General features: G+C 46.0%; 1 protein-coding gene across 4 annotated transcripts in view; it reads left to right on the top strand.

The window, feature by feature from the left end:
• LOC121300126 (homeobox protein cut-like 2) overlaps window positions 1-17,205 on the top strand; it is a 96,842-nt gene extending 79,637 nt beyond the window's left edge. Inside the window, exons 5-22 of one of the 4 annotated variants that reach the window (XM_041228545.1) lie at window positions 1,033-1,170; window positions 1,691-1,799; window positions 2,524-2,600; window positions 3,108-3,174; window positions 5,786-5,834; window positions 6,779-6,883; window positions 7,541-7,729; window positions 7,981-8,039; window positions 8,410-8,458; window positions 8,672-8,771; window positions 9,120-9,755; window positions 10,466-10,567; window positions 10,866-11,680; window positions 11,997-12,156; window positions 12,677-12,955; window positions 13,836-14,024; window positions 14,357-14,672; window positions 15,298-17,205. In XM_041228545.1, coding sequence (XP_041084479.1) covers window positions 1,033-1,170; window positions 1,691-1,799; window positions 2,524-2,600; window positions 3,108-3,174; window positions 5,786-5,834; window positions 6,779-6,883; window positions 7,541-7,729; window positions 7,981-8,039; window positions 8,410-8,458; window positions 8,672-8,771; window positions 9,120-9,755; window positions 10,466-10,567; window positions 10,866-11,680; window positions 11,997-12,156; window positions 12,677-12,955; window positions 13,836-14,024; window positions 14,357-14,672; window positions 15,298-16,033 — 4,175 coding nt within the window. In that variant the 3' untranslated portion in view covers window positions 16,034-17,205. Of the gene's footprint in view, window positions 1-1,032; window positions 1,171-1,690; window positions 1,800-2,523; window positions 2,601-3,107; window positions 3,175-5,785; window positions 5,835-6,778; window positions 6,884-7,537; window positions 7,730-7,980; window positions 8,040-8,409; window positions 8,459-8,671; window positions 8,772-9,119; window positions 9,756-10,465; window positions 10,568-10,865; window positions 11,681-11,996; window positions 12,157-12,676; window positions 12,956-13,835; window positions 14,025-14,356; window positions 14,673-15,297 lie in introns of all 4 variants that reach the window. The other 3 variants (XM_041228543.1, XM_041228547.1, XM_041228546.1) reach the window with 3 other exon arrangements.
• Window positions 17,206-17,421: the final 216 nt, after the last annotated feature.

Here is a 17,421-nt window from a genome sequence, read left to right as displayed (position 1 = left end):
TTTAGTTAGAGTGCCTAGTAGCTTGAGTGTGACTTTTCATCATAGCACATAGTAACAGAGGGGAAAGCAAGTGTCAAGGAGGAGTAATCAGTGCAGCTTCCAACCCTCTCCCTCGGTCCCCTGCTATCCGCAGGCAGGCGCAGCACTGTGAGTGTGTGTTTTTGTGTGTGTGTGTGTACGCTCGCGATGCTGCTGAACTTTCACAAAACATCCTGGTGATGTTGAGAGCAAAGAGCCCCTCGAGAGTCCACAGCATCATCATTTAAATGATCAAATGATCCAGCGGAGACTTGTTAGGAAAGAAACTGACTCTTAGTTGGCCCCAGGGGCTCAGATGCATTGCAAAACAGTTCCTCTGTTGTTTTACACAGTCTGCTTTTTCTTTTCAGAAGACGTTCGCCGTCTAACAATGTTTGGAAAAGAGGGCTGTGGGGTCGAGAGTGAGGCATTTGAGATGAAGTTGGGGGGGGGGGGGGGGGCGGTATTGGTTCAAACAAACTTTAAAGCCTTTGGCTTAGCAAAATGAACAATAATAATTGAATGTCTTAGCGAAATAAGGGTGTGTCATCTCCCAGTCCGATGTTCTCATCTCAGCCAGAAGGTTCAGAAAACTGTGGTTAAGCATAGAAAAGTGCAGTATGTTATCCTCACTGTTTTAAATTGTGGGGTCTGTGGTTTACATGGAAATGCACTGCCAGACTGGAAAATATGGTGAAGCGTGGGTAATTGTGGTGCAGAACAGTAAATGCATAGTACTGTATAAACAAGCGAAAAGCATTGCTAGCTGCAAAATTCCGTTCCTTTCCTAAGGAAAATAGCCATCCTCACGCCAGGGTGATGAGAGTCATTGACCCTTGTTTGTTGAGATTATGGAAGCAGGTGGAGGGGCAGGCAAACACAGGCAGAAGGTAATGCCCGTCCCAGCGAGGTAATGTCAGGGGAGGTAATTGAGGGCTCTGCCTCCTGAACCAGGGGTCTAGCAATGTCTGTCCCCTGGCCCCCTGACCTCACCCCCTGTGTGTTTACTCACAGACCCATCTCCGGTGCTAGAGGCCGCCCACAGTCTGGAGGAGAGGCTGCAGCAGCTGCAGAGCAGTGACCCCGAGAGCCGCGCCCTCAAAGAGATCAGCCGGCACTGGAGGAGACACCTGGAGAACCATAGCAGCCAGGGTGAGGCCCTGCATTACTGAGACAGGAGTGCTAACCAAGGCTTGGAAACCCATGCTCTTACTGCATTTGCACTGGAAACTATAGAGCTAGCCCCCCTTCCTTGTGCTGCAGATGTTCATGCTTGTTTATTTTACTTGTTTAATTATAACACATCTCTGTTGCTTCTTGGTTTACTCCAGTGGTCTGTATGAATTAAGCCCGTTTCCAACATCGGAAGCAAATGGGCGCATTAACATGTTAAACGTTTATAAAGCAAGGGCTCTTTTTTTTTTCTGCTGCCACACACACACACACAGTCTGGGCTCTGCAGGCACCAGTCCTGTTTTAGATCCCTCCCTGCCCTGCTGGGTTTATCAGTGGAGCTGTGGCCCTGTGGCACGTGTTTAATCAACAGTGTGGCACGTGCAGATCGATTCCCTGCGCTCTGACAGGACCAGGGGTGCCCATTGATCTCTGCCCTGATGGGATTCGCTCCTGAACTCAGCGTCTTGTTTTCTCTGCTCGATGTCGCCCCCTGCAGTGGAGACGGAGGAAGCGCTGGTGGCTGAGCCCTCGAAGCCCCCCCCCAACAGAAAGACACTTAGAGCAGGAGAGACCCTGTTGCTGAACAATGAGAGCAAGAAAGAAAAGTACGTGAGTAGCAGAAAAAAACTTGTCCCATATAAAGAAATGCCACTGCTTTGCACTTGGGGTTTCCATGCTGTTAGACAGACCGAGGGACTCCTGAGTGGTGCATCCAGTAAAGGCACTCCGCATGGAGTGCAGGATGTGACCTGTAGCCTGGAGATCTGCAGTCACAGTGCGGCCCTGGTACAGTAACACACTGTACTGTGTACCTAGCAAGCAGACACCAGTATTAAAATATAACAACTATAGTATAATTCAATAACAGCCCCATAGCACAAAACCATTGCATTGCGACTGCATGGCCATTGAAGGTCATTTGGTAAAGATAGCTTAATCTGGTCCAAATGGCACTTCTGTTTTATACCCACCAATCTGGCCAATGTTGCATTACTAAGGGCTCAGATTATTGTAAATACTGCTACCTGTGCCTTGCACAAACCCTGCAGTCTGCAATATAGAGCTTAGGAATCTGTCACAAGGAGATCTTGAGTCTACAACCTCAGGGATCAAACAAAACAGAGTGTTAGCATTCACGTTGATGAGGATGATGTCTCCTCCGCTGATTTACCAGACTGCTCCGCACTCTTTGATGTGCAGAGGACAGGACTCGGATCAAAACGGCTTGACAGCCCCTCATTTCCATAGCCCTCCTCCAGATCTCTCCAAGACACACAGCCAGGGCCATGAAGATATAGTTACCATGTGTGTTTGTGTGCGTGTTCGCAGAGGAATCAAAGAAGCACAGATCAGCTTGGCAGCCAGGCTGGGAGAAGCAGAAGAGAAAATCAAGGTCCTCCACTCAGGTGAGTTCCCTGGGGTCACTCTTAGAACCCGCTGAACAGAATGCATTCATAACACCAGACCGGACACCGAAGTGTCTATAGTTGTATTACTATTACAATTGTGAATGGTGTTTTTTTTTTTTCAAAAAAAAAGTAGTAATAATTGGAGTGTTTGAGAATCTTATATTTACAGTCAGACAGCCCTACTGAAGAAGCAGCCAGATTTTGATGAAATACAGATTTAAATAAATAAATAAATAATGCTTGTAGGGTTGTTAAGCATTTTTAAACTCGAGGTCATTTTTTAAAACAACGTCGCCACCTCTTGAGAAACTAATTTCAATGGTCAAGGTTTAAGAAGCAATATTTCAAGCAGAAATAAAAATACAGGCACTACCCAAACAGCCTGGTAAACAGTGTCGGTGTGTAGTAGTACTTATATTCTCAAAACAACCGGAAGCAATACAAAATAATCAACCAAGAAAAGTAAGGCCACCACTGATGCCCTTCCTTTTGCCTCCTCTTTAGCCCTGAAAACAACCCAAACGGAGCTCCTGGACCTGAGGTGTAAATATGAGAAAGAAGCAGCTTCAAAGTAAGTCCCTGCTCTCGGCTTCTCAGAGTTCAGCACCTCTCGGAATCCTTGCAGTGGCGTCTGCACTTGTTCTCCCAGTCTGAGCAGCTTATTACTCAGACAGACAGCTTATTACTCGTGGGCCAGGAGTAACTGTTTCTGTATTTACTTTCCTTCAGACACAGCAGTCATATTAGGTGTAGCGGTAGCCTGTTGCCGTTGTCGGGACTCATTCTGCTGTTCAAACTGAAAGCAGTGAAGTCCACATTTAAAGAATGGTGACGAACTGAATTCAGATTCCTGCACTAGTGTGGTAAGCTGTGCTTGTTTCATTATGACAGAATATTTTTTTTGTAATTTATAACAGTCAACTTATCCCATGTGACGTACCTCAGATTTCCTGGTTGCTGGGATGCAAAGAATTTCTGGTCATTGGGTTTCATTCCCTTTGGAAAATAAATATACAGCACAGGGTTCACAGTGTGGCAAGAGGATAAAATCACATGACTTCTATGTGGCACAGCAAGGGCATGCTGGGAGATGAAGTTTTCTTGCTATCACTTCTAGGTGGAATGTGCATGATGGTATCAGTGTTATAAAATGGTTATCTTTGTGTCACAGGGTTTACTGTATATCACATCACAGTTTCCTAATAATGCATGATACAGCACTCCCTGTTTGTTTTGCTGTTCAGAACAGTGAATTAGCGGAGAGCTCTTATGCAGTGCAGCATAGTGATTGCACATCAAGCATGAAATATATATTGTGAATGATTAATTTGGGAAATATTCAATGTACTGTACTTCTGAAATAAGGTGTTGAATGCAAGCTGGTGGCCACCGGTCCCATAGCAAGCAGATGTAGCAAACACTGTGGTTCAGCAGCTTACTGTATAGCAACACACAGGAGGCAAAATGTCTACTAGAATAAGAAGTTTCTTTGGTTTTGCTGAAGGTGTTCACTGGCATCTGTGGCTGTGCAGGAGGTGAAGCAGACACTGGGGCTGAATGGAAATGATGAATGTTTTTCCTTTAGGCGTCTGTCTCCGATCCGCCCGAGGAACCGCAGGTCTCAGCATTCCTGACTTTAGAAGCCCATTTCAAAGTGAAAAGGCGCATTCCGTTTTTCCTATCTGATTCTAAATAATAAGAGCCATTTGTCTGCTTGGACTGGAGGATCGGAGCAGTTAATCAATACAATACATTTCCAAACTACACAAGTTCATTAAATGTGAATGTGACACTTGTTATTTTTCCCCCTGTTGGTCCAGTGCCATCTGTTCTTGTGTATTAGTACGTTCCTTCTCACCCTTGGCACCTCGCCTATCGCACAGCATGCCAGACATTTCATCTGCTTCGATCACCTTGGCAACCCTCTCCCAGCCAAGCTCTGCAGAGGAGCTGTTTCGTTCATAGTGAGACGTGAAAGAGAGAGAGAGGCAGGAAGAGGGAGAGGGAGAGAGAGGAGGTAGGGGAGGGAGAGAAAGGGAGGGGGGAGAGAGAGTGGAGCGGTAGGAGAGAAGGGGGAGAAGGAGAGGTGGGTGAAACAGAGGGAGGTGGAGAGAGGTGGGAGAAGGAGAGGGAGGGGGGAGAGAGAGAGAGGGAGAAGTAGAAAATAAAATGATCTATAACATGACCTGTGAGTGATGTTGCCTCATCGAATACTTAAGGGATGCATACTTTAGCTTATCCCCTATGCTTTTAAAAATATATTGTCTACATACAGAATTTAGCAAGGCTATAGTACCTTAAAAGCACATTCTGGAAATATCAGTTAGCTTTTCCTGTAAAATGTTGTCAGTATAACAGACATAACATTTCTGAGAAATATGAGCCTGGTATTTATTAATCTCATTGTGGCAGGCTGGCGAGTGGATAGAGGCCCAGAGACAGACTGCAGTTCAAAAAAATAACTGTTTTATTATAAATAAACAAAAATAAAGTGCACAAGGGCAAAATAACAGATACTCAAACACAAATAAAGCAAAAATAAAACTCACAAAAATAAAGTTTCCAGGCTGGGCAATGCCTTCACTGGATTTAGAAAATTCAAAAAAACCACAAAACAAACACCAACCTGCTTCCTCAGCTCCCTTCTCCCAAATGAGAAGCTGAGGCCTCCTTTTATATCAGGTGGCTGGGCGCTGATTGATCGTTAATCAACCTAATCAACTAATCAACCCCAGCCACCTGAACATAATAAACCCAGGCAGGCAGGGGAAGTTAACCCCATCCCTGCCAATTTAAAGGGCAGAGCTTTGCTCTGCCACACTCATACTACTGCAAATATGAGTAGATGAATGTCTGTCTGGCTCCCAGAGCAACAAATGAAATTAATAAATCTTCAACTATACCTTTATTGCAAAATTTATGATTTACCTAACTTACTCCAGCTGAAAATGGGATTATTGCTCCCAGAACAAGGGAGTACAGTAGAGGTGTCTACTTTTTCAAGTTACTTATTTTGTAATTACAACCAGGGAAACTACTGTCTCAAACAGCAGTGTCGAAAGGATTTCCATACCCCTGCTAGCAGGGGTCACAGTGGAGACCCCATAGCAAGGTCTACCAGAAATATTAGACTTCAGCAACTGCCTGATAAATAAACCTGCTTTGTATCTTGTGTCTTGTAGAGCTGAAGAAGTGGGATTGATCATGACGAATCTGGAGAAAGCAAATCAGGTGAGCAAAGCGGCTAATTGCGCATGATTTGCATAATGATTCCTGTAATCAGAATGCTGTTGTAATTATTTTCAAGGGCTGGGCAGGCTTATTACGAATGCCTGTGTGAGGTGGATTCATGGAAATGTTTCCCAAAGCAATGGCAAGGCGGTTAGTTCCCAAATCGCACTGATTGCTTCTATCCTGTAATTTCTGCAAGCAGCACTGAGATACATTTTTGTTAAAATAATAATCGATTACCTGGAAGATTGTGACAGGGCAGGCTCTGAAAACAAAGTCGCATATTTATCTGACCTTTTTTTTATTTATTATTAGTATGTATTTATTTTATAAACCCAGCAGTGAGACTAAACCAGAAACAGCCCTTCCTATTGAAAGTATACACTGCTTATTAGGTTCTGTCTACTGGGTTGGGTTTGGCACTGCCCTGGTGTGGGCGGGTTCCTTGATAACCAGAAAGGCTGAACAAATGCTGTAGTTCCAAGTCCACCCAACAATGTTGCGCTTGTACCAATTGCAATGGATTGAGGAGCAGGAATGAGACTTCAGGCATCTGCCATGGCCACCACAATCCTGGACCTCAATCCAATTGAGCACGTTTGGGATGAACTTGAACAACTAGTCATCATTATCCTCTGCCTATCTCTGTACACCAAAAATACCTGAATGGATTAACGTTCCTTGAGACACCTTCCAGCGCATTGCTGGAGTCTGTGTGACATGTGTCAAGGCTGTGATCAGGGCCAACTGTGGCTGGTCCAATCAGATATTAAGTACTGGTCCTTATAAACTATCCAGGCAGTGCTAGTATCTATCTGAATACAAACAAACAGAACATGTCAGAAAACAACATGCTCGCAATAAAACATTAAGCTTAAGGTCCCGCGCTGTAGTGAGGATGAGAAGTCGCTCCTGAACAACATGCTGAGTGCTTGTCGTTGCAGAGAACAGAGACGGCGCAGAGGGAAGTAGAGAGTTTACGAGAACAGCTTGCGACTGCAAACAGCACCGTCCACCTGGGCTGTCACACTGCCGAGGAGGCCAGGGGGGTAAGCAATGACTTGGTTTGTAATTCATCGAGTCCGCCTGAGGCACATTCAACAGGGATGGAAATAAGATTCCTCTGCATAGCAGTTTCACCCATTCCAGGTCTTACTGCGAGCTTGATTTACCACAGTGTATAGGTAATAAGCTCAGGTGTCTTATTAAACTCATCCTATAACCAGAAATGGATCAAACTGCTATGCAATGGGAGTCTTATTCCCATCCCTGTTCAGTCTAATATTGTACATGTAAAATGTGTGAGAACATCAACAAGCCTTGGCTGTCAGAACTCCTCAACGGTCCTCTGTCCTACCTAAGTACAGCTCATGTGTACCCTAAGAGACACAAGGTCAACTAGACATCGCCATTAAAAAGACTACAGTTATATTAAGTGGGTCAACTTAACTGATTCACTTACCTAGTGAGAAGAAGAGAACATTGTATTATAGGAGACATCAAAGGATGGTCAACCGGACAAGTGTGTTAGTATTAGAGAGAACAGTCTTACACCGTAAAAGACAGGGCAACAGGACCCATTAGACCTTTAGAAGCAGTGGAAGGGGTCCGCCAAACAGACGAATGTCAACCTCTAAGAGTACAGTGATGCACTGTACATTATTAATGCTGGGCCTGCATGTTTTGTTGCTGCTCCTCTTCAGCAGGATAAACGGGAGTCTCGGCGCTCAGGGTCCAGTTTGGAAGCCGCACTGGCAGCTAAAGACAGAGAGATCATCCAATTACTGCAGGACGTCCAGCGTCTGCAAATCACACTGCAGGAACTCCAGGACAGCTCGGCCAATCAGATTGCAGGGATGGAACGACAGCTTGCATACAAGACTGCAGCTATTGAAGTATGTGAAGAGCCTCAATTGTGAAGAGAATCCAGTATGTGATAGGGTAGCGATGCCAGTGCAATGTCTGTGTGGATGTTCTGTATTAGCTCAGGGTGTATAGGAAAGCATGGACTTGTTGCTGGAAAGTGGAACACAGAAATAAATAATATCACCCACTTGTGTTTGGTTTATGGATCCACAATTGTAACCCCAGCCCTGACCTGCCTGCCCGCCTGTACTAACTCCTGTTTATTCTCTGTCCTGTTCAGAGACTAGAAGCAAAGTTACAAACACAGGCGAATTATGAAGAAATTAAAACAGAGCTCAGGTAAGTGGTATATATAAATGTTCTCAATCGAACTGGATTAACAGAGAGCTGTCCATTTTAAAAATGCATTCAAAGACATGTTTTAGATGTGGCTCTATTCATTAAATGCATTCGCCTTAAATACTCTACAGTACATGTCTGGCACTGCTTTGTCCGTCTAAGTTTCCTTACCCAGTTCATTAATATTGTATTGGAATTATTGGAAATGTAAGGCAGTGCATAACAGATTCTCTAGCTGACTCAAATTTGCAGATCTTTAATATAATGTGTGTGTGTGTGTGTGGAGAGGAGTGGCAGTGCGATATATTTACAGTAACTGTGTTCCATCTGATTTGAGAACCCAATGTGTATGTTTTTCTTTTTTTAACAGCATACTCAAAGCAATGAAATTCACTTCAGCAAACAGCAGCTCGTCACAAGTAAGTACATATCTAATTGTGAGTCTCCAAGTGGATGTTCATCTTATCATTCACAGAGCTCATGCAATTGTTCAATCAAAACCTTTATTGTGCATGTCTGAGCAAATTAAAGGCATGTTGCAATCTCTAAACTCGGTACTGTGATCTGTAATTCCTCTGCCCATATTGTCTGATCTGAGTCTCTGAATCTTAAGCTACAGACTGTGATTGCAGGACACATCAAAAGCTGCAGAGGGTCTGCCGCTCGACAAAGAGGCCTTTCTTCCATCTCAGAAGTACCTGCTTGAGAAAGCCAGTCTCTTACACAGCAATGGTAATGTAGCTTTCTTTAACTTGTTATTGTAATGCTTTAATTCCATTGAAGGATATTGGCGATACAGAATTGGAACAGATTCATCAAGCTCATTACGTATTCTTTCGGGACAGGACAATAGAATGGTTAGTTAAAAAACCAGCATGCATCCCAGCTTGTTAATTCACTTAAAAATGATTTGTAACATGACCTGATTTTACCTTTCCTCAAAACAATTTGTCCCATTTTGTAGTGATCTCCCACTAAGCAGGAAGCTGCATTTTGTAAAACGTCACAAGATTCTACTTTTTTACTGCCCTTCTCAGTTACTGTACAAGCAGTAGAACAAGTTGTTCCTTTTTCTTGTAGAGGAAGACCATTCTGAAGAGGAGTCCTTGAAGGATTCTCTGGGCACCTTGCTGTCCTACCCGTCCCCCTTGAGACCCCCGCAGCCCCTGCTAGACGGCCCTCAATCCCCCGGCTCGGGCCCACCTTTGCTGACCCCTGATCTCCCCCGCCCCTTCTCCGTCTCCCCCTTCCCCGGAGACAAGCTCCCTGTGGACCCTCTTCTCCAGAAGCAGCTGCTGCCCCCGCTCTACAAGAAAGACAGCGTTAGCCTCATGGCCTTCCCCACTGCTCTGTATGCGGCTAAGGCAGCCCTTGTGTCAGCCAATCAGAGCCAGGTGATAGCCAGCGGCGAGGCGGGGCCTCCCAGTGACCAATCAGAGAGCGGGAGCTCCAGCACTGGGGACGAAGAGCACCTGGAGACAGCGGAGATAGCCTATCAGGTGAAGGAGCAGCTGCTGAAGCACAACATCGGACAGCGTGTGTTCGGACACTATGTGCTGGGTTTGTCGCAGGGCTCTGTCAGCGAAATCCTCGCCCGGCCCAAACCCTGGAGGAAGCTCACCATCAAGGGGAAGGAGCCCTTCATCAAGATGAAGCAGTTCCTGTCCGATGAGCAGAACATCCTGGCACTGAGGACCATCCAGGTCCGGCAGAGAGGTGAGGAGCCTGCTCCGCTGGAGTGACTCTCTGCGGAAGCTGTGAGAATCACAGCCGCAAACTGGCGTTTCCAGACAATACTGTGTGTAAATCTTTTTTTTTTTTAATGTATCCTAATTGTACACCGCACACAAAAGCACTACTCTCTGCCCACACTAGATGGCAGCATCTCTGTAGTCTAGCTCTCAATGCGAGTTTGCATGGGAGTGTGTGAGATTCTCTTCCCCATGAACTGTTTCTGTGAGAAGCAGAGACTGTATTCCAGCCCCTACATTAAAAAAAACAAATCACCAAAGAGGAAAAGGTGGCAAATCAAATTTAAAACATGTACTGAACTTCTGTTTTGACATGTTTAAAGGTGATGAAATGGTTAACACTGCAAAACTAGTACCAACCGACTCAGCAACTTTGAACACTTACACTGACCATCTTATGTTACTTTAGAGTGAATACCTTGCTTAATCTGGTGATATTGATGATATTAATATCAGAGAGACCTGTTGAGACTGTTTTTGATTTTTTTTTTAAGTTTATGCCATTCCATTTCGCAGTGTTGCGCTGTTCCCTCTGTAATGTACCATGACACTGACTCCTAGGTGTGAGGAGGAGTCATTGAGCTTTGCAGCAGAAGAGAGCAGAACACCCTCTAATGCATTCAAGGTGTTTGAAGGGCTGATAACCCGATCATGTGTGCTCGTTCCCTTTCCCAGGAAGCATAACTCCAAGGATCAGGACCCCGGAAACGGGATCGGACGATGCCATTAAGAACATCCTGGAGCAAGCCAAGAAGGAAATCCAGTCACAGAAAGGGAGTGAGTACCTAAATATTTAACCCCATTGAGCCTGCATGCTTAAAACAAATAGTGTGCGGCAATAAACATGCTAAACACAGACCCAAAAATATTCATTTTTAATGCATTTTGAAGGAATACTTACTAGTCTCTCAAGCTAATGTCCAACAATCACTGAAAAAGCATGATTTCTGAAGGGAGGGGGTGTTACCACTAGAGGTGTGCAAATGTAATCTCCAAAACCAAATTCCCCAAACAGAATCTCTAGTGGTCATCCATCAATCCACCTACAGCCAGTTCCCTGTGTTTGTACCTGCAGGCGATGGCAAGTCCTGCTCCGTAGCCACCTCTGCGAGCAGCAGCAACGGTAGCAGCAGCAGCAGCAGCAGCTCGGACGACACCATCAAGAGCATCCTGGAGCAGGCGCGGCGGGAGATGCAGGCGCAGCACCATGCTCTGCTGGAGATCGAGTCCTGCAGCCGAGGAGCAGCGCCAGCGTCTGGGGGGCAGGCGGAGTCAGCCAAGGTGCTCCCGCTGCCAGCCTACGTCAAACAGGAGGAAGGGGGCGAGCTGGTGGCCTCTGTCTGTGGCGGCACCATCTCAGGCAGCAGCCAGACCCCCCTCAGTGTACTGTCCCCAGCCGCGTTCGTCCAGAATATCATCCGCAAGGTGAAGTCAGAGATTGGGGACACAGGGACTTACTTCGACCAGCACTGGGCAGCCGAGAGGGGCCCTGTTAGCAGCATGTCGCGTCCCTTCACTTCCGTCTCCCCTTCCCTCTCGTCCTCCTCCTCTTCCGGCTACTCGGCCATGCCCAGGCCCTGGCCCCTCGCTGAGAATGGAGAGAGCCTGCCCAACAGCGAGGAGGCCTCAGCAGCTGAGGAGGACCAGGGCAAGCTGGTGGAGGTGAAGTCCGAGGTGGAGGCTTCCGGCAGCGGGGAGTCGGAGAGCCTGGGCCGCCTGTCCTACTACCCATCCTATGTGCCTCGCACACTGAAGCCCACCGTGCCCCCGCTCACCCCAGAGCAGTACGAGCTCTACATGTACCGTGAGGTGGACACCCTGGAGCTCACGCGGCAGGTCAAAGAGAAGCTGGCGAAGAACGGCATCTGCCAGAGGATCTTCGGCGAGAAGGTAGGGTTTTTTATTCCCGAGTATTACCGTTAAAGAAGTGATTTTCTTCCCTCGCTTGCACCATTATCAATGGTCACCCTTATTGTTGTGCAGAAGATCTTTCCGTTATTTGCTTGTGTTTTTTTTTTTTTTAATTTGCAGATTTTTCCAGCCCCACACTGCAGCAAAACAAATAGTACTTCTTCTCTTCAATTTGTATAGCATTAGTAAAGGGCCTCACTCTGGCAGCCCGTTTATCTGACACAGAAGTATACCAGGACCTGTGAAGTGTGTTCGGTTGTGTTAACATCCCTTGTTTGTCCCCGTGCTCCCCCAGGTGCTGGGACTGTCCCAGGGCAGTGTGAGTGACATGCTCTCCCGACCCAAACCCTGGAGTAAGCTGACCCAGAAAGGCCGTGAGCCCTTCATCCGCATGCAGCTCTGGCTGGTGGATCAGCTGGGCCAGGGACTCATCCAGTCTGTGAACTACACCCTGGGTACCAGGCTCTTTACTACACTACTCCATTAAGATATAAAATGTCAAAATCTTAAAGCTGTATCATCCCAGTCCGCAGCCTTACATACTGTAGGATTTCTTAGTGCCCAATGTTGATTTGGAAAATAACTTGAGGGTGCTTTAGTGGCATTGGATTATATTACTTAACTTTTTGGTTCTAGGTTTGTAAAGTTAGAACTAGACAAAACTATACCATGCCCCTGAAACACAAACTGCTTTTGAGAATCGGCTGCATTTCCTGTTTTAGACCCAGGATAAAATGTGCATTAATCAGTTTCCATCAGTGCCATTCAGTTGGTACCAGTATTTGCAAATAACGTATGTCAAAGGTCCATTGGTTAATAGAGGTTATTGTATCTTACAGGTGCTACTGTATTGAATTATATCCACTGGGAAGGCAGATATCACCTAAATATATGATATTCCCCATATTAAATCAGCTGCGTATAAACAACACCTGTCTGTTTATTCTTCATTGAAGTCTGAATTCTGTCACACAGATAAAAGCCCACTGCAATCCCGGTCGTCTCCCTCACCCCCTCCCAGCCCTGTGGAGGACCAACCCAGCCCCCAGGGGGAGCCGATGAGCCTGGCGCTGGAGAGCAGCAAGGAGAACCAGCAGCCAGAGACCCAGGCCTCCTCACCCACTCTGCCCAGCCACCTCCCCCACCAGCACCACACCCCTCTGGGCGTTCAGGAGCTGGTAGCCATGTCCCCAGAGCTTGACACCTACTCCATCACCAAGAGGGTCAAAGAAGTGCTGACAGACAACAACCTGGGTACTGCTTCTCACAGCGCTGCTTTTATACAAGCAAAGATTATTAGCAAGACAGCTTGAACCCGGGTGAAAATTACAGCTGGTAACTGGAACAAGTTGAGGATTGAGCCCTAGCACAAGTTAACAGCAATGAGATTCACGTAGGACACATTGATTGACACTTAAATGGACTTGTTTTGTTTTTAAACCAGTACAAACAGCTCTTCAGCCAAGTCACTCGAACCGACTACCTACCAGCTCTGACCAGGATAGACCTGTGCTGGTCTCTGCTGGGATTTTCAACAGGGTAGAATGGGGTGGTCTTTTTAAAGAGGATTTACTGAGAATGCAGTACACAATTCAGTAGTATATTCTACTTAAACAGAATCTACTTTGTAGTGCCATGCAGAAACCCATCCGTTCTCTTTCCTAACACATCCCATTACGTTCCAGAGAAGATAACCTACACATTAACGGAGTGTAGGTCTGTCATGTGTATATTGGTCTTTGTTTGATGAGCTCAATACCAGTTTAAAAGGTGTTTTGTGCACCAGGGTTAGAAAAAGCAGTGCTGCAAATGAGCATGTCTCACTTTTTACATGATGTAAGGAACGTCAGGAATGTACACCAGCACCCTTAACACAATCCTGGTCTCCAAGTTTAGAACCCACGCCTGCTGTGTTCAAAAGAGACATTTACTAAGGAGGCTTCATTATATTAGTCATAACTTAAACAAAGCTGGCCTAGAGTGCAACCACTCATTTACCCATCTCCAGCCATGCAGTTAATACAGTGCATGAAACATTATTACAACTGATTGGATCCTGAACATGATATTAAGGTAGGGACTCGAAGCCCCGTGACACAGGCATTAATGGCTGGTTGGTGCTGTGTTGTTACAGGGCAGCGGCTCTTTGGAGAGAGCATTCTGGGTCTGACCCAGGGATCAGTCTCTGACTTGCTGTCCAGACCCAAGCCCTGGCACAAGCTGAGCCTCAAGGGGCGTGAGCCCTTCGTCCGCATGCAGCTCTGGCTCAACGACCCGCACAACGTGGAGAAACTACGCGACATGAAGAAGATGGAGAAGAAAGGTACACCAGCCGCTTGTCTGTCTGTCTGTCTCACAGCTAAAGCTCATTGGGTCTATTCAATTGAATGGTAGCAGATCTGAATACAGAGCAGATATCCAACAGTTTGTATTAGTCTTTTAGTTTATTTATTGGAGACGTATTACTGGTTGTCATACTGTCTGAATGCTTCATAGCAGATTTACTAGGCACTTGATTGCTCATTCTGTGCATGGTTTTAGAAGTCTCAGGATGTCTTTATTGCAGTGGGTTTATTAGAAAGACTGGAGGCAGGCTCTATTATCTTGCTGTTCATTGACCTCTCTGACATGCGCTTGTCCTCTTGTGCTTTCCAGCCTATCTAAAGCGACGATACGGCCTGCTCAGCACAGGCTCCGACAGCGACTCTCCCAGCGCTCGCTCGGACTGTGTGAGCCCCTGCCTGGCACCAAGCAACTTTGGACAATACAGCCAGTCCAAGAAAGCGCGCGTGGTGCTGGCGGCCGAGGAGAAGGAAGCCCTGAAGAAGGCCTACCTCCTGGAGCCCTACCCCTCCCAGAACACCATCGAGCTGCTGGGCTCTCAGCTCAGCCTCAAGACCAACACCGTCATTAACTGGTTCCACAACTACAGGTGGGCACAGCAGGGGGAGGGGGGCGTTCCATTCATAAGGTAAGGGAACACCACAAAGGCACATAGTATCTCATGAGATGCTGTTCTACTTGCTACCCAGTCCATCACTATTCATGAACTGGTCAGCTGGTCTATAGCTTTACAGTAGGTAATCTGAAAGCATCATCTAGTAACTGAGGTCAGTCAGGTGCAGAACAAAATTATTGTTTTTTATATAGCACCTTTTACGACTGAGTCTTCACAAAGCACTTTATTAAAAAGATATGTTTTGTACAGGGCAGGGATGGAAAAAGTCTCCTATTTCATAGCAGTTTCACCCATTCCAGGTTTTACTACAAGCTTGATTAGCCACAGTGTATAGGTAACAAGCTCAGGTGTGTCTTTTTAAACTTATAGTAAAACAGGAATCGATCCAAATGTTATGCAATGGAAGTCTTATTTCCATCCCTGAAGTCAATCAGCTAGATGGATAGACTCTGGTAGTGAATTCCACATTCCGGGGGCACAGTTAGTGTACAGAGGCCTCTGCCACACATTGATTTGAGGCAGACAGTTGAAACTGGCAGCAGGCCAGCACTAGAAGATAATGACCCGGAGTATGTGGTGTTCCTAACTTGAACAAACTTGTCTTAATATGTATGCTGCTGTTTGATGTGCCCGGCAGGTCTCGCATGCGGAGGGAGGTTCTGCTGGAGGGTTACCAAGACAATGACACGGATCCAGAGTCCAGCAGCTACAGCGGGGGCTACCCCCATGGCACCCCCACCCCACACAGCCCCAACTCAGACACGGAGGACAGGAAACCCGGCGTGTTCCACTCCAGCAGCGAGGGCAGCGGCCTGCACGGGGAGACCCTGGTCAAGGTGAAGCAGGAGGAGCCTGATAACTGCGAGGGAGAGGAGGAAGAGGAAGAGCAGGTTTCCACAGCTGTCAAGTTCCCCTGCCTGCTGAAAAACGAGGAAGAGGCCGGCTACTCCCCTAAGAGCCTCCGGGAGGATGGAGCGCTGTGTAAAACTCCTTTGGGAACTCTGGGCTCCCTGTCCAGGCTGGGTCAGTCCGTTTCCAGGCAGGAGAGTGAGGAGAAGCCGGTGTCAGACCCAGTCAGCTTCAAGGCTGCCTCTGAACCTTCTCGCAGCAGCCTGGAGGTTTCTCTCAACTCTCCCTCGGCAGCCTCCTCGCCCGGCCTCATGATGTCAGTCTCCCCCGTCCCGTCGTCCTCCGCTCCCATTTCACCCTCCCCGTCCAACCCTGCTACGAGCTCAGACCCCCCGCCACCTGAGAACCCCAAATCCAGTAAGAACACGCAGCGGCGAAACGAGAAGATGGCAAACCTGAACAACATCATCCACCGGCTGGAGAGAGCAGCCAACCGAGAGGAGACCCTGGAGTGGGAGTTTTGAAGATTTGCTTTTTTTTTAAGTTTTGTAAACTTGAACTCTCAAGAGTTTATTGGATCCGATGGAAAGCTCTTGAAGAGGATTATTTCCTTGCCCCTCAACTTCAACTCTTAAATACTCTCCCTTTTGGAATACAGTATCTAAAAGGATCACTATTTTAACACTTAAAAGACTACTCAAAAATACTTTTAGAAGAAATTATTTATAAACGTGTCTTAGGTATTTTAATAAAGGATACTACTTTGAGATATATAATACAGCTGTAGCTGTGGTTTGTTTAAAAAAATTAAAATTAAAATTCAAAAGCTGTCACATCAAGACTTTTGCAGCAAAGTGTCATTAAATGCGCACTGTAAGTCCTGTAGTTTGCCACTGGATGAGATTAAAAAAAAAGACGAAGAAGAAAAAAAAACGACTTTTGTCTTAAGCCATCGAACAAAAAGCACTATGATTATAAAAAATAAGACTGACCAAATTTGCTAATTTTTGAATAGCAATTTTTCAGATTTTGTCTTTAAGACATCAGTTACAACGTCAACTAATGTTTGAAATAAAAAAAATAAATGATATGAATAATAATGATGATAATAATATTAATAGACTGTGTGCTAGTCCTGAAGACTCTAAATAGACAAGATCACGTATGTAATTAGTTTATTGGTGATATGTTTTGAAACATTTGTAACACATACAAGTGTCATGTGGTTGTATATGTTGTAGAAATGTCTGCAATAGCATTTTTTTCCAAAAAGATGTAGCATGGTACCTTAATATCCCTGTTATCCCCAATAGTTAGTAGCCTATGAAAAACAAAAAGTGAGAAAAAAAGAAAGACAGGATCTAAAGAGTAGAACCTTAGTAAAATTGCTTTCATTTCCTTTTTGGCAATCTATTAAGGGTCCCACAGCTGTCCTAGCACTGCTCGGTCTCAGAGATGAGGAGCAGGCAATCTGCACTGTCTGGAGCTGAAAACTCAACACACTAAAGCACCTTGACGTGAAATCACATTGGTTCTAGAACTCTCTAATGGAACACTCACCTTTCTGTGCACCTTTATGGGCTTTGTCACCATCATCGTCATTTCCCCCTTTTCGATGTGCAAACCAGGGGTTGCATTTAACGTGCGTCTATGTTGACAACCCAGGTTGTATTTTGAAAAAACCCCCCCCCCCCCCCCCCCCAAAAAAAAGAGGCTGTGGCCACTTTATTGGGGAATAATTTCGTGGACCACTGTACAGTATATAAGCGCTAGAGCTGCATCTCAGCTGAGGCCACAGTGTCGTGCTTCCTTTAGAACTGGCTAAATAACTACTTATTTGGGGAAAAGAGAATAGGGGCTTGGTTGATGGGTGCAAGGGATATCCTAAAGACATCAGTCAACACACACAGTG

Source organism: Polyodon spathula, chromosome 25 (assembly GCF_017654505.1).
Source record: "Polyodon spathula isolate WHYD16114869_AA chromosome 25, ASM1765450v1, whole genome shotgun sequence".
NCBI classification, from domain to species: Eukaryota; Metazoa; Chordata; class Actinopteri; order Acipenseriformes; family Polyodontidae; genus Polyodon; species Polyodon spathula.
This window is presented reverse-complemented; position numbering and strand designations above follow the sequence as displayed.